The 13,701-nt window shown below is 39.1% G+C and overlaps 1 protein-coding gene across 1 annotated transcript in view; it reads right to left on the reverse strand.

Moving 5' to 3' along the window:
- Positions 1 to 13,701, reverse strand: part of WDFY4 (WDFY family member 4) — a 4,454,583-nt gene that overhangs the window by 403,397 nt on the left and 4,037,485 nt on the right. The window contains exon 55 of the mRNA XM_044055648.1: positions 5,086 to 5,265. Within this exon, the coding sequence (XP_043911583.1) occupies positions 5,086 to 5,265 (180 nt within the window). The remainder of the gene's footprint in view (positions 1 to 5,085; positions 5,266 to 13,701) is intronic.

Genomic DNA, 13,701 nt, shown 5'->3' on the forward strand with positions numbered 1-13,701 from the left:
TTGGCCTTTGTTCCTGGTTTAAATGGCTATTTGCATAAACCAAGCCCTCCGGAGAACCAGAAGAGGCAGCATTACTATTGTTAGCATCATTAACACCAATGGCATTATTTGAGTCGACTTCACTATTTGCATTGTTAACACTATTTAAATCAGTACTAACCACTTCAGAAACATCATTCGAGGGTAATACAACATTAGTTACCACATTATTAACATTACTGACATTGTTCCTCGGCCAAGTAAAGACCTGGCCGAGTTTAAAGTCCCTAACATCTCTGAGGATCTTGTTCCTCTTTTGCTCTAAGAGACGCTTCTCAAATAGTAGCACATTGTCCATAAGTCTCTCCAAACCAGACTCCGCCTTAGGTGTTACATATTTCGTAACAATTAAGTTGTATAATTCAGTAACTTTCTTTCTCAACAGTTCCTCTTCAGGACCATGAAAGTCAATTAATAATTTCATATAACTAAAGATGAGCTCCAAGTTGAGCTGTTGCCATTTATACAGTAATTCAGGAAACAAATTAGCTGTAGTAGGCATCTTTAAAATGCGCAGTCCTCGAGGCACTATACGTTTCTGAAGACAAGCCTCGAAGTGTTGACGCTGTAACTGCAACTTTTTAAGTCTCAAGAAGTCAAGCTCTAACCTATTCAGGTCTTCACCGAGTCCAGTCAGTAGTTCCACATTGTTGACATCTGATTCTTCCTCCAGATTCAGCTCATAAAGAATGAGTAAATTGTCCACACCAGAAACACAGTCCTGGAACCGGGATGATTTCCGGTTATTGCAACCAGATCCTTGCAAAGTATACAGCAACTCAATATTGTTATTAGTAGTAACTGCCATTCTCCCCTCGTGGTAAAATAAATCAAGAATGAAATACAACCACCTGGGGATGAATGCTCCTGTGAACAAAATAACGAATAAAAGCTGCAACTGTTTCCAAAGCATTCACAGGAGCAAAAACGGCAGTAAACCACAATGCTGTTACAGCGGAGTAAATATCCAAAGACTGTGAAGTCGACACCACATTAAAACTGGCATAAAACATTTCATTCACACAAGTAAGTGCTTTCACCATTAGGCTTCATCAGACTTTAAGTCTCTTCATTAAACAGTAGTTTAAAAAACAGACGAACCAAAGCCATAGGCTCATGTCTCATCAAACGTCATCAAACCAATTAAATATTTAAATGTTAAAATATTTAAAGGTACCATTTATTTGCAAATTAATGGAACAATAAATAAAAATAAGAATAATAATGATGGTAGTAAAATCACTAAAAAATAAGACAGATTTGAATGCCAACACTAAACTCTGCGCTGATGGGACACAGAGCTCAAATTCAAGCTAATACAGTCTCCTAAGTTTGGGTCTAGATAGTGTCCTTTTGCTAAGGATGGGCTTCAAATGGACCTTGTCATTTAGACCCGGTTTATTATCCGCCCTAAGATGATGATATTCTTATTCAGTTCACAGGAAGGCTTCCCCATATTTTTCGGAATGGGGTTATAATTACCACTCTGAACAGATAGTGAAGATGGGTGAATTTGAGAGTACCCCTTTTCTTTATGGGTGATGTTAAGGACATAGAGAGAATTTTTGAGAAGCACTGGTCCACACTTTTGATTAATGAGGATATTACTGACATTGTGGGCGCTAGAACGAAGTTCTTGTATAAGAACAAACAAAATCTGAAACGGATGCTATGTCACCACCTCCTTGGTTTACACAGTATTTGTTCCGTTCACAATACTATTCCTTGTAATCAATGTAGGCAATGCCAACGTATTGATACGAACAATACTTTTGTACATCCGGTCACTGGATATGAATTTCAGTTTCACACTATGACTAATTGTCAGAGTATGAGTGTTGTATACTTAGCCAGGTGCAGATCATGTACAGCGTTCTATATTGGGAAAACCAATAGACAATTGAGGGAACGCATCAGGGAACATATATATCACATAAGTATTGGCTCAGAACATAATGCACTGGCGAAACACTGTAAATCTTTAGGGCCTGACCATACTTTTAGTTTTTCGAGCATGCAATTTGTTGCATCTAGTCTTAGGGGTGGTGATATTGAGAACTATACTGAGGAATTGAGATACGTTGGATCATCCGCTGTAGGGCGGATAATAAACCGGGTCTAAATGACAAGGTCAATTTGAAGCCCATCCTCAGCAAAAGGAGACTATCTAGACCCAAACTTAGGAGACTGTATCAGCTTGTATTTGAGCTCTGTGTCCCATCAGCGCAGAGTTTAGTGTTGGCATTCAAATATGTCTTATTTTTTAGTGATTTTACTACCATTATTATTATTCTTATTTTTATTTATCGTTCCATTCATTTGCAAATAAATGGTACCTTTAAATATTTTAACATTTAAATATTTAATTGGTTTGATGACGTTTGATGAGACATGAGCCTATGGCTTTGGTTCGTCTGTTTTTTAAACTACTGTTTAATGAAGAGACTTAAAGTCTGATGAAGCCTAATGGCAAAAGCCCTTACTTGTGTGAATAAAAAGTTTTATGCCAGTTTTAATGTGGTGTCGACTTCACAATCTTTGGATATTTACTCCACTGTAACAGCATTGTGGTTTACTGCCGTTTTTGCTCCGGTGAATGCTTTGGAAACAGTTGCAGCTTTTATTCATTATTTTGTTCACAGGAGCATTCATCCCCAGGTCGTCGTTGTTCACCTTTTATCTCATGCCTTTTTCTCTTTTTTGTTCTCTCTACTCTTCCTTGGGGGGGGGGGCTGCAATCCTGCCTCAGCCTGCCGCTGCTCTAGCACTTCATTTCTATTAATTCCCACCATCTCCTTTGTACTAGCCTCCTCTTCTTTTACCTCAATACTGTCTTACCTCACTGAATTTGTCCTTCTTCAACTGAGATTCCTTTTCCACTGAATCACTTACCTCCTGATGGCCTCTCCTTTTATCTCATTTCTCCTGTGTACCAATGGTGGATTCAGGAGTGCATTGCAGGGATGTGTGCCTACTCTTTTAAGATTCAAATATTACTGCAGGGAATGCCAAGGCTTCCCCTTTACATACATACAAGTGATTTACTGAGCAGGCTTCGTACTATCTTTTGTAAATTTCTAAATCTGCCATGGCTACCCTTTCCATTTCTTTCACATTACCATCCCTGTCCCCACAGTAATGCTCCTGGCTTCTACAGGTTCTCCCATGATCACCCTCCAGACCTAGCCATCTGTACTTATTATTCAGTTATGCTTAACTCTAGTAAATTCTTGGCCATGCTCCATTCCTTCCCCAATGACCTCACCTCCTATTCTCATCTCAAGCACTAAACTCTTGCAATTTGCCCGACACACAGTTTATATGCCACACTGCCCGATCACATCTAGAACACCTTACCTACCTGTTCTCTTCCTCTCCTTTAATCTGTACTATGCATATCTGAGGTTAGTACTCTACCGCTATAAAAAGTGCTGGCGAAAGCAAAGCTTGTAAGGCCCTGGAGTTTGTATGTAGCGTAACATCTGCTTTGGTCATGCCATACCTGTGGTTAATTAAACCTCTGGCACTTTCCTCACTAAACTGCATAAGAAGGACTTTTTTAGTCCTTTGTCCAGTTAGTTGTTTCAATGTTGTTTATTACTGTTGACTGTGCCTTCTTATTTGAATTGGGTTAGTATGGCTCAACACTACAGTTAAAATTATCTTAAATGGCTATGTTTTAAATGACTGTGTTAACCATTGCTAATAAGTGGTACCTAAACTGATGGAGTATGATTTAAAATGTCTTAATTATGTGGATCTGTTTGTTTGTTTAAATTAGTTTTCTCTTCCTCCCTACTCTCCTACTTTTGCTTAGTGAGTTTATCAGTTCGATTCAGCCTACCTATGCAAGGTCAGCCAAAGCATTTTAAAAGCAGTGGTATGCATCAAAAGTATAAAACATGCTGATGATGCTTAGCAGAGCCAAAAACCACTCTACAGGCAATCACAGGGTGGCCTATAGCCTGGTTGGCTTTTCTGTTTATGATACAACTAGACCGTGAAGCTCATGAATGACTGGAAAAGGCTGGGTACTGGAAGACATTATCTTTCTAGAGGAAGCTCCCTAGTTGATGGGTTTCTATTAATGTATGGCCTGAACTGTAAGCCGATTACCAGGGATTCTATTTCCAGACAGTCAATTTAAGATCTCACCTTTGTTTTACTTATCTGAAGGACATCTGGTGGTCTCATTTACTTGCTGATACTTTTATCCTGGAAATAACCATCTACCAAGTGTTCACTGAGTAAGGATGGTTCATAGCTACACAAAGATATCTGTTTTTTTAAAAACAGCTTTCTGTGGCTGCTTGAGTTTGAGACTCTATTTTTCTGCAACTCTCCTGTCAAAGCTGCTTCCTTCCTTTAATTTATGCTGGATTTGAGTGTACTCCTCTTTTGCTCTTCTCACCAGATTTCATCAAGAGGCAGAGCTGGTTAGCATTGATATCCTCTTAGAAATGGGAAGATAACTGAGAGATGAAAAGCACTGAGATTGCAAGTGCTAAAATGGAGAACACAGTAGTTTGAAGTTGTGGTACCTCAAAACTGTCCCCATACTCTTGATTCTGGAATTACTACATGTTAGGGAAGGCGGGGCAAAGCCCAACTACAAAAATGCCTTAATGAAATTACAGCAAATGTCAAGATTCAGTATAATTAATTAGAATTTGCTATTTACTTTTCATATTTGTTTGACTTTTAATTAGTAGTCTTACAATTCTGACATGGAATCAGTTACTATTGTCAGACAATCTGTAACACACAGTACAGATTAAGGCACAGGTTTATTTCTGAATAAGCCACTCAAAGGAAATATAATTTATTTTACAGAGTGACTAATGTGATCATTGTAGTGTGTTGTACTTGTCTGTATGAAAATGTAACAGAGCAAAAAAAAAAAAGAGAGAGATTTTCCTGAACTCTGAAAATACCTTGACCCCAGAAAAATTCCCATACAATTCCATTAATTCCATTACACCATCTCATAGATAATGTAAAAAAAGGGGAAAAAAAACGTAAAAAAAAAAAAAAAAAAAAACTTACAGTTAAATCATTGAGGGCAACACACGAGAGCCCAGTCTCATGTCCTGGAAGCTGTGTGATGTAGATCAACTGATTTAAGTCCCAGACTATACACGTTCTGTCGAGAGATCCACTAACTATGACACCGTATGTTGCAGATGCTGCTAGACAAGTTACTGCTTCTTTATGTCCGTATAATGCCTGAAAAGTGAGCAACAGTGTTAGACATTCAGAATAAAATATATACTTACCACATGCAGTGTTTATAAAACAAAACATAATACACATTCTATACAATCCGTATTTTCACAGCCACTGCAGATGAGCTTCTGAAGTAGGGTTTGCATAAATAATATTCTATATAATGCTTAAAGTTCAGAGTGTAATGCTAGGATCCTTAGGCTTGAATATGCCCTTTCCATTTTCACCATAAAACTAGTAAATAACTAATGGATTCGAACCAACTTTAACAAAATTGATCAGTTTATTTTTACTGACAAATTGGATATGTATACATCTCAAAATGCTGAAAGACGAGGTTTTCTTCTTAACTCCTTTACAAATAATCAACTAAATGTAAAGTACTCCCATACAAATAATCACCTAATTGTAAAGTACTGCACACAGTTGGCCAACAACCAACACATTCAAACCACACAATACTTTTACAGGTCTACCAGTAAAGCAGCAATAATTCACCAAATACTCTTAGAACATCTGCAATCTATGGACTGCACTTTCTCCAAACTAGTTCACTTTTTTGGGATAAACTTCACAATTCCCCTTTAATCCATTTAAAGCTACTATAAATGTAAATCTTCCTGGAACTTAATTATAAAACCAGTACATAATGCACATCAAAACCACGATAACTTCTACACCACGCCTTAGAGTCCAAGAGTCCTAGATGGCAGTTCCACCTGAATGTCCTTTCTAATGATGCACTACTCACAAGAATGAATAATACTGTTGTACTATAGCACCCCAAGCAGGTTTATCTTTTCACAGATCATTAATACAGCTCTGGGATATACAGCTTAAGAGCCCATGCATTTGGCTTTGGTATGAAACTATAAATTCATAGCATTCTAATGATGTACTACCACTCACAGGAATGGATAATATTGTTGGACTATAGCTCCCAAGCAGGGTTATCTTTTGATATATCATTAATACAGCTCTGGGATACACAGCTTAATAGCTCATGTATTTGGTTTGGTATGAAACTGTAAATTCATAAGTTCTTGATGTCCTAATTCTCACTTTTGCTTATCTTTGTATGTTCCCCAATGACCCAGGTTGTAGAAAAATATGGTACTCAAACTTGATTAATCACCCAGTAATCAATCAGACAAACAAGCAAATAAATAATTATAGACTGCTAAGATGTGACCTTTGTCTGGCATACAAGGCAAACTCTGACCCTCTACTAATGCATTTACTGCACATCAGCAAATCAAATGGCATTAACTGAGTCTAGGAATCTAAACCTCTTCTGCAACATCAACAGAACTGTTTGGAGGGACATGTATATTTCACTAAGGATACTGCTGCTGCTGTGGAACAGTCTCCCCATCCATATAAAACAAAGTTCATCCCTGCCTATTTTCAAGCACAACTTAGATCTATGGATGGGACGTAGAAATTTACTCCAGGACTGCCCCATGTACCACTAATGGACAAATGCAGCTCCTAAATGCTTTACCCATGCATGGGTCCTCTAAAATTATCTATGGTATGATCTCAGTTATTCTCATTAGGGGTAATATACAGTTATTGACAATGGGATGAGTAAAGCCAATTTATAACCAAATAGGATAGATTATTTCAAGTACAAAAACAGAAATTGTCTAGGCTTAAAATGGTCCAGATGGGAAGCTAGCCTAGTGCTTACCTATGAACCTATATAGGATCTATACAGCTCTACAGCTATACTTAGTACTTAATAAATCTTTTTCAATAAAGTACATTTTCCCACTAGAGTCTTCTTGGGTTTATGGGATTTTGCAGATAACTCCCTGCCTGAAGTCACAGCAATCATTTCAGATACAACAGTTTTCCCTCACAAAATACCATAAGTAATGCATTATGGGAATAGTGATGTTTTCTAAGTGCGTTTTTAATTAGAACAGTATTTGTCAAACATGTTTAGTCAAATCCTAATTCTGTTGATTACTAGATAGTATTTTTAACAAAACTACAGAACAAGAATAATGTCGAAAGGAACTTTCAACAAGTGTCAAAATCATGAAAATATCTCACTAAAGCCTACTATCAGTGAACCTCAAACTAGTATTTTTTTTTTTTTTGTAGTGGAGCTTGCTGCCCCACACACTCTCCATGTTGGGGGAATACCCCTATAGACTTATAGCTACTCCATGGTAATACAATAGTGTGATAAAGGGCAAACTTTATTGGCTCTGAAAATGTCTTTCAGCAAATTTACTTTGTGGCATTGGTACTCCATATGGAGCCTAGCAGTTGTTTAAGCACTTGGTGAAAAAGTGCTGAAACAAATGACAGCTTCTTAGGCTCATAGGTAATTACTAGGCTAAAAACCCTAAAGGGCCTTTTTAAGCCAAGCCATTCTTCCCAGATATATCTGCCTGGTTTTGATACCTCTCATTTTATTGGGGGTATAGTTTGGGTATGGGTGCTCAAGCATTTACAAACTCCTTCTTTCTAATATGAACATAGGTGGCTGACCAGAAGTACATTTACGATTCCTCTCCATTGATCCAAGCTGCACTTGAATAAGTGCAGGGAAGAACTCTGCTTCAGATGGATGGTAAGCCTGTTTCACAGAAGGGGTAGTCCTTCAGACACACACACACACACACACACACACACACACACACACACACACACACACACACACACACACACACACACACACACACACACACACACACACACACACACACACACACACACACACACACACACACACACACACACACACACACACACACAGAAACACACACATATCTGTCCCTCCAAAATGTCTTGGTGTTTCTAATGACATTTGTTTTGCAGATGTGTAACAAGTCCATAATGGCTGAATCAGAGGATGCTTTGAAGACTAGAGATATACTGCCTCTCAGCAGTCTTTTGGAGACTGAGTTCAAGGATATAGCTTTGAGGACTCTGCATAGGACATGCTTTTTTCTTCCTAAGAAACCTCTGTGGACACTCCAGATGCTGCATATGCCTGGTCAGGTACATATGGAAGGGGGCTTTGTATTCAATGACTGGTCAAATAAGTACTGAGTAGAACAGAACAATGACATCTTTGGATCGAGATGCCATAACCTTGCTATAAGTTATAAATTACAGAATGATTTCCTTACTACAGTAGACACAAGATGGTCAAAGGCCAAGCTACTGTCTACATGCGTTCCCAAAACAATGACCAGAGGATCATCTCTTAGGCATGTACTACCAATGCAGTAATTTAATTTTGGGAGGATAGAAGCTTTCCTTTACTCCTGAGATTAAGCAGCCTTATGTAAATATGTTCAGAGATGTAGGCACTGCCATCCACATAGGTAAAACTGGTATAACCCCCCCCCCAAAAAAAAAAAACGTGATTTTTCTTTTATTGTTACAGTTTATTCATTCTTATTTATCTCCACATTGGGTAAATGGGTAAGTACACTGGGCTGGAGACCCTTTATCATGCATGACCATTATAATCTGTGTGAGGTAACACATTATGAGGAACAGGATAAGGGGTTAGAAAGAGGTAAATACTGCAAGAACAAATAAAAAAATGTGATGAGTAAAACATTGACAATAAATAATGGAAGCAGAATAGTTGTTTGTAATATAAAAAAATAAGCCAAGCGTTGTCCAAATATGGATTCTGCTGCAAGTTCTTCAGAAGCATATTAAGCGACTTTAAATAATAAAAAAAAAAATCTTAAAGCAGTGAAAATAAATAGTACTGAAATAAAAATTCTGTTATTTAGTTATGTATAATAACCATCAATAAAAACTGGGTTCTATCTCCTTTTTGTGGTAGTTTGAAAATTCCACTTAAAGCAACAATTATAGAACCAGATAAGTATATTTGCTATGAGCTATTCTAAAATAAAAATGTCTGACACAAATGTGTGAACAATTCCTGTTGAAAGAGCTTTTTTTTAACTGTGTTCAAAAACTTGCCCAAAAAAGTTGATCAATGGACCAACGACACAAATAGTTCCAAAAGAAAGTTAAAAAACAACATCCAAAATAAGCTGAAACAGCTGTTTCTTACAACACAGATAAAAATATAGGTAAGTGCTTTCATGGTCTCTTCCGCTTCTTCAGACCACAGATACTAAACAAGCAGAGGAACAGTATTTAAATACATCAACAACCAATCAAATCACATAATTTAAAACCAATACAATCAATGAGATAAAGGTCTGCTCTTGAGAGCTGGTTTTAAAGGAATACATTCATTCAAGCCAGGATCATGGTTAGCTTCAAAATCTATTATCCATCATAACTCACTAAAGTCAGTTTTGTTGGTCAGGTCTACAGTTTTCTGGCAATAAATTCAAGACCAAAAACTTCAATGTTCAATTCCATTACCTATTACGTTTTGCTAATGCACTGGTGGATTTTCTATTCTTGATATCATTACAGTGTTCCAAAATTCTCTTTTTTAAATTTTTTTTTCTGTATAAAAACTTCTCAACACAAACTAAATTCTAGAAATCGGAAACATTTAAATTTATTCTGGATTCAAGCCACCAACCAACCATGAAAGACAAAGGCACACACTGCTAATTATTATAGCTAATTCAGAGTTTGTCAGTCACTGAAGAAAGGGCAATATATTTTGGTGCTCTGCAAAGCCCAATGACTCCTTAACTTGTCTAATGACATTTTTTTTTAAATCACAGCAGTTTCTAAAGGACCATGCTTTCGACTGAAATGCTTCAGAAAAAGCATTTACAGTAAAATGTCACTCCGATAGAGAGAGAGCCAATGAAAATCTACTCCACAAAACCACAACTAACAGCACAAGAAAAAAAAAAAAGAAATGCCCCAGACCTTTAAATACCACACAGTAGGCTGCAAGAATGAAAAACACAAAAGAACCTTAAGCTAAACCATGCAGCTATACCCCCTAAGTCTCAAAATGCACTGCTCCTTACAGCCCTGAGCTTATACATGGTTTCATGACTAAAGTGCAGTTCAGTGCAGACTGACATTAGAAAATACAGTGTCATAACAGCAATCACAAACCTCATTTTCACAAACTACATCATCACTATTTCAACACTATATTCCATCTTGTGACCTACACTCTTCACACAAGTATCTACTATCTATTTACAAACCTCAAAGACCTAACGGGTTAGTCTGTACTGTCACTATGTTGCCAAATTATGGAGTAGCATTCCAGAGTCAAACAGACTTACATCACACTACTATTTCCTCAAAGATAGGCTGAAAGAACATCTAACCAATAATTGGATCTGCCCATGTTCCACACCATCTTAGCACTCTTTTCCACTCCCTTCTCCCCAGTCTTAATAGACTTTTTCTTGATCTATCCTACCTCCATTCCTGCATTACCTACTTTCTAGCCTAACATTTCAATAATTCCTTAACCTTCTAATAATGTTCCTTCACTCTATTCTTACACTAACCTTTATCTATTCTAAAAAGTATGACTGAAATCTACTACCTAAGTCTCTTGCCAGAAAATGAGAAGTTATGTACCTACCATAACGTTCCATGTTAGTTGTCTTCTTTCGCCTTCTTTCTTGCTGGATGGGTTCGGAGCCAATCCTCGGCTCCGACTCGGCCACTTACTAAGCTCGAGAGCTAATTTTACCAGCTCGAGGCAACCCTATATCCCATTATGCAAGGCGATAACTACCCAGATCTCGTTTGGTAGCTAAGGAAAAATTATGCAATATATTCCTCCAACTAGAGAAGAGGAGGAAGAGGAAATAATCCCCCGAAAAAAAACAACCTGATCTAGTGACACTAGTAAGCTAATTACCTGGAAAAATTGGTTCAGGACTCTTCAAGAAAGAGGAACAATCTTCTCGGTCTGACCAGGCTAGGGGGATGGTGGGCGGGACGCAAGAAAGAAGGCGAGAGAAGACAACTAACATGGAACATTATGGTACGTACATAACTTCTCAATGTTAAGTTGTCAATCTCGCCTTCATTCTTGCTGGATGGGACCGCGTCCCTAGCACCTTTATCCTGGGTGGCTCAATGGAACAGACTCTTGAGAACAGTGGAACCAAAATCTGCTCTATTTCTGGAGGCCAAGTCCAATTTGTAATGCAAAACAAAGGTATGAGGAGAGGCCCATGTGGCTGCTGCACAAATAGTGTCTATTGGAAGTCTAGCCTGAAAAGCTGTAGATGTAGCTAGTGCTCTGGTGGAATGGGCTTTTGGCCTAGAAATCAACTCTTTACCTCTGAGTTGATAAATGCATGTAATCACGGAAGACAGCCACCTAGATAGGGTTATCTTGGATACCGAAAGGCCTTTCCTGTTCTCTGCATAGGATAAAAACAGTTGATCAGATTTCCTAAATTGTATGGTTCTGTCCAGATAATATCTGAGTTGGCGGTGAACATCGAGATAATGTAGTTTTTGTTCCGCTCTATTAGAATAATTTGGGAAAAAAACTGGAAGATCAATAGATTGATTTAAGTTCGTCTGCGATACCACTTTGGGTAAGAAAGACGGATTAGTCCTTAGAGAAACTCTATCTTTGTGGAAGATTAAGTAGGGAGGATGAATGCAGAGGGCATGAAGCTCAGATACTCTCCTGGCAAAAGTAATGGCGACCAGAAAGAGTGTCTTCCAAGAAAGAAATTTCAATGAACAGGTAGCCGCAGGTTTGAAAGGGGGAAGAATCAAGGACATTAAGATTAAATTTAGATCCCACTGTGGTGGGGGTCTCTAATCGGAGGTTTAAGTAAAAATATACCTTTAAGGAATGCCTTGCAAAGTTTATGTGACATGATGTTGTGGTCCAACAAGCCAATATGAAAATTTGAAATGGCCGCCAACTGAACTTTTACTGTGGAGGACGAAGATCCTGAGTGAAAAATTTCGGCTAGGAAGTCCAAGACCGAATAAATCGGAGCAGTAAAGGGATCTATTTTCCTAGCTTTTGCCCAGAAGGAGAAACGTTGCCATTTACTAGTGTAAATCCTTCTGATGGAAGATTTAAGGGAAGCTACTATATCCCGGACAGGATTAGAAATCATTGGAAGCCTGGCTAGGGATGGAAGTGGAGCAACCAAGCAGTGAGGTTGAGAGAAGGTATGGATTGGTGCAGCTGCCCTGACTGGTGGGTTAGAAGATCTGGAACCGGGTCCAGATGCCACGGCTGTACCAAAAGATAATGATGTAGGAACGGAAACCATATCTGTCAAGGCCAATAAGGGGCAATGAGAATCATCTTGGCTCTCAAGGCGGTTGCTTTCTGAATTACTTGTGGTATTAGAGGAAAGGGAGGAAAAGCATAAAGAAGTCCCCGGGGCCAATCTTGGATTAGAGCGTCTCTGGGGGGATGGCCTGGAAGGGGGAAGAGGGAGAAGAAGTTGGGGCATTTGCTGTTTTGAGGCGTAGCAAAAAGATCGCAGCAAGAAAGGCCCCACTTCTGAAAAATCTCTTCTGTCACAGATTGTTTGAGAGACCACTCGTGAGGCATGAGAATAGCTCTGCTCAACCTGTCCACTATGATGTTGGATTTCCCAGGGATATGCGTTGCTATCAGAAACCGCTTAGAGGAGATTGCCCACTGCCAAAGTCTGAGTGCCTCTCGACACAGTGGGTAGGACTTGGTTCCGCCCTGCTTGTTGATATACCACACTACGGACATATTGCCCATTTGGACTGCAATAGTCCCCAGGGGAAGAGAGTCGTGGAGGGCTTGCAACGTTAAAAGCACTGCTCTCATCTCCAGGACATTTATGTGCAGGTGGCATTCGATAATGATAATGCCCCCCCCACCCGATCAGGGAGGCGTGCGATGTAACCGTGGCGACCGGGGCGGGAGGAACAAAGGGTTTTCCCTGATGGACTTGAGGGGACAATATCCACCAGGTCAGATGCCTTTTGCAAATTGGAGTTATCATGATCCTGTGAAGCATGGGAAGTCGTTGAAAAGACCATTGGGCGAACAGCATCCACTGTAGGAGACGCATGTAAAAACGGGCAAGGGGAAGAAGCGTTATCGAGGCCGCCATAAGACCCAATACTTTCAGGGCAAACCTGGCCTGAATTTTGTCGCTCTGGAGAATCACATGGATGTGGTTTTGAATATCCAAGATCCTTTGGTCTGTTAACTTTGCTGAAAGTTGTATGGGTCTAATTTGGTGCCTATAAAGGTAATAGATTGACAGGGCGACAAGGCAGATTTTTTCGAAATTTATAGAAATCCCTAGCCCTCTGCAAATGAGAATGGTGTAATCTCTGGCTTGGAGAAGTTGATGCCTGGTGGTGGCAGTGAGGAGCCAGTCGTCTAGATATGGAAATACCTGGAATCCTTTACTTCTCAGGTGAGCCGTAACCCCTGCCATACATTTGGTAAACACTCTGGGAGCTGTAGTGAGTCCAAATGGCAGGGCTCTGAATTGAAAGTGACTGGCCCCCAGCCGAAAG

The sequence above is a fragment of the Protopterus annectens genome, chromosome 14.part0, assembly GCF_019279795.1.
Source record: "Protopterus annectens isolate FY-2018-M chromosome 14.part0, PAN1.0, whole genome shotgun sequence".
In the NCBI taxonomy this organism is placed as follows: Eukaryota; Metazoa; Chordata; order Ceratodontiformes; family Protopteridae; genus Protopterus; species Protopterus annectens.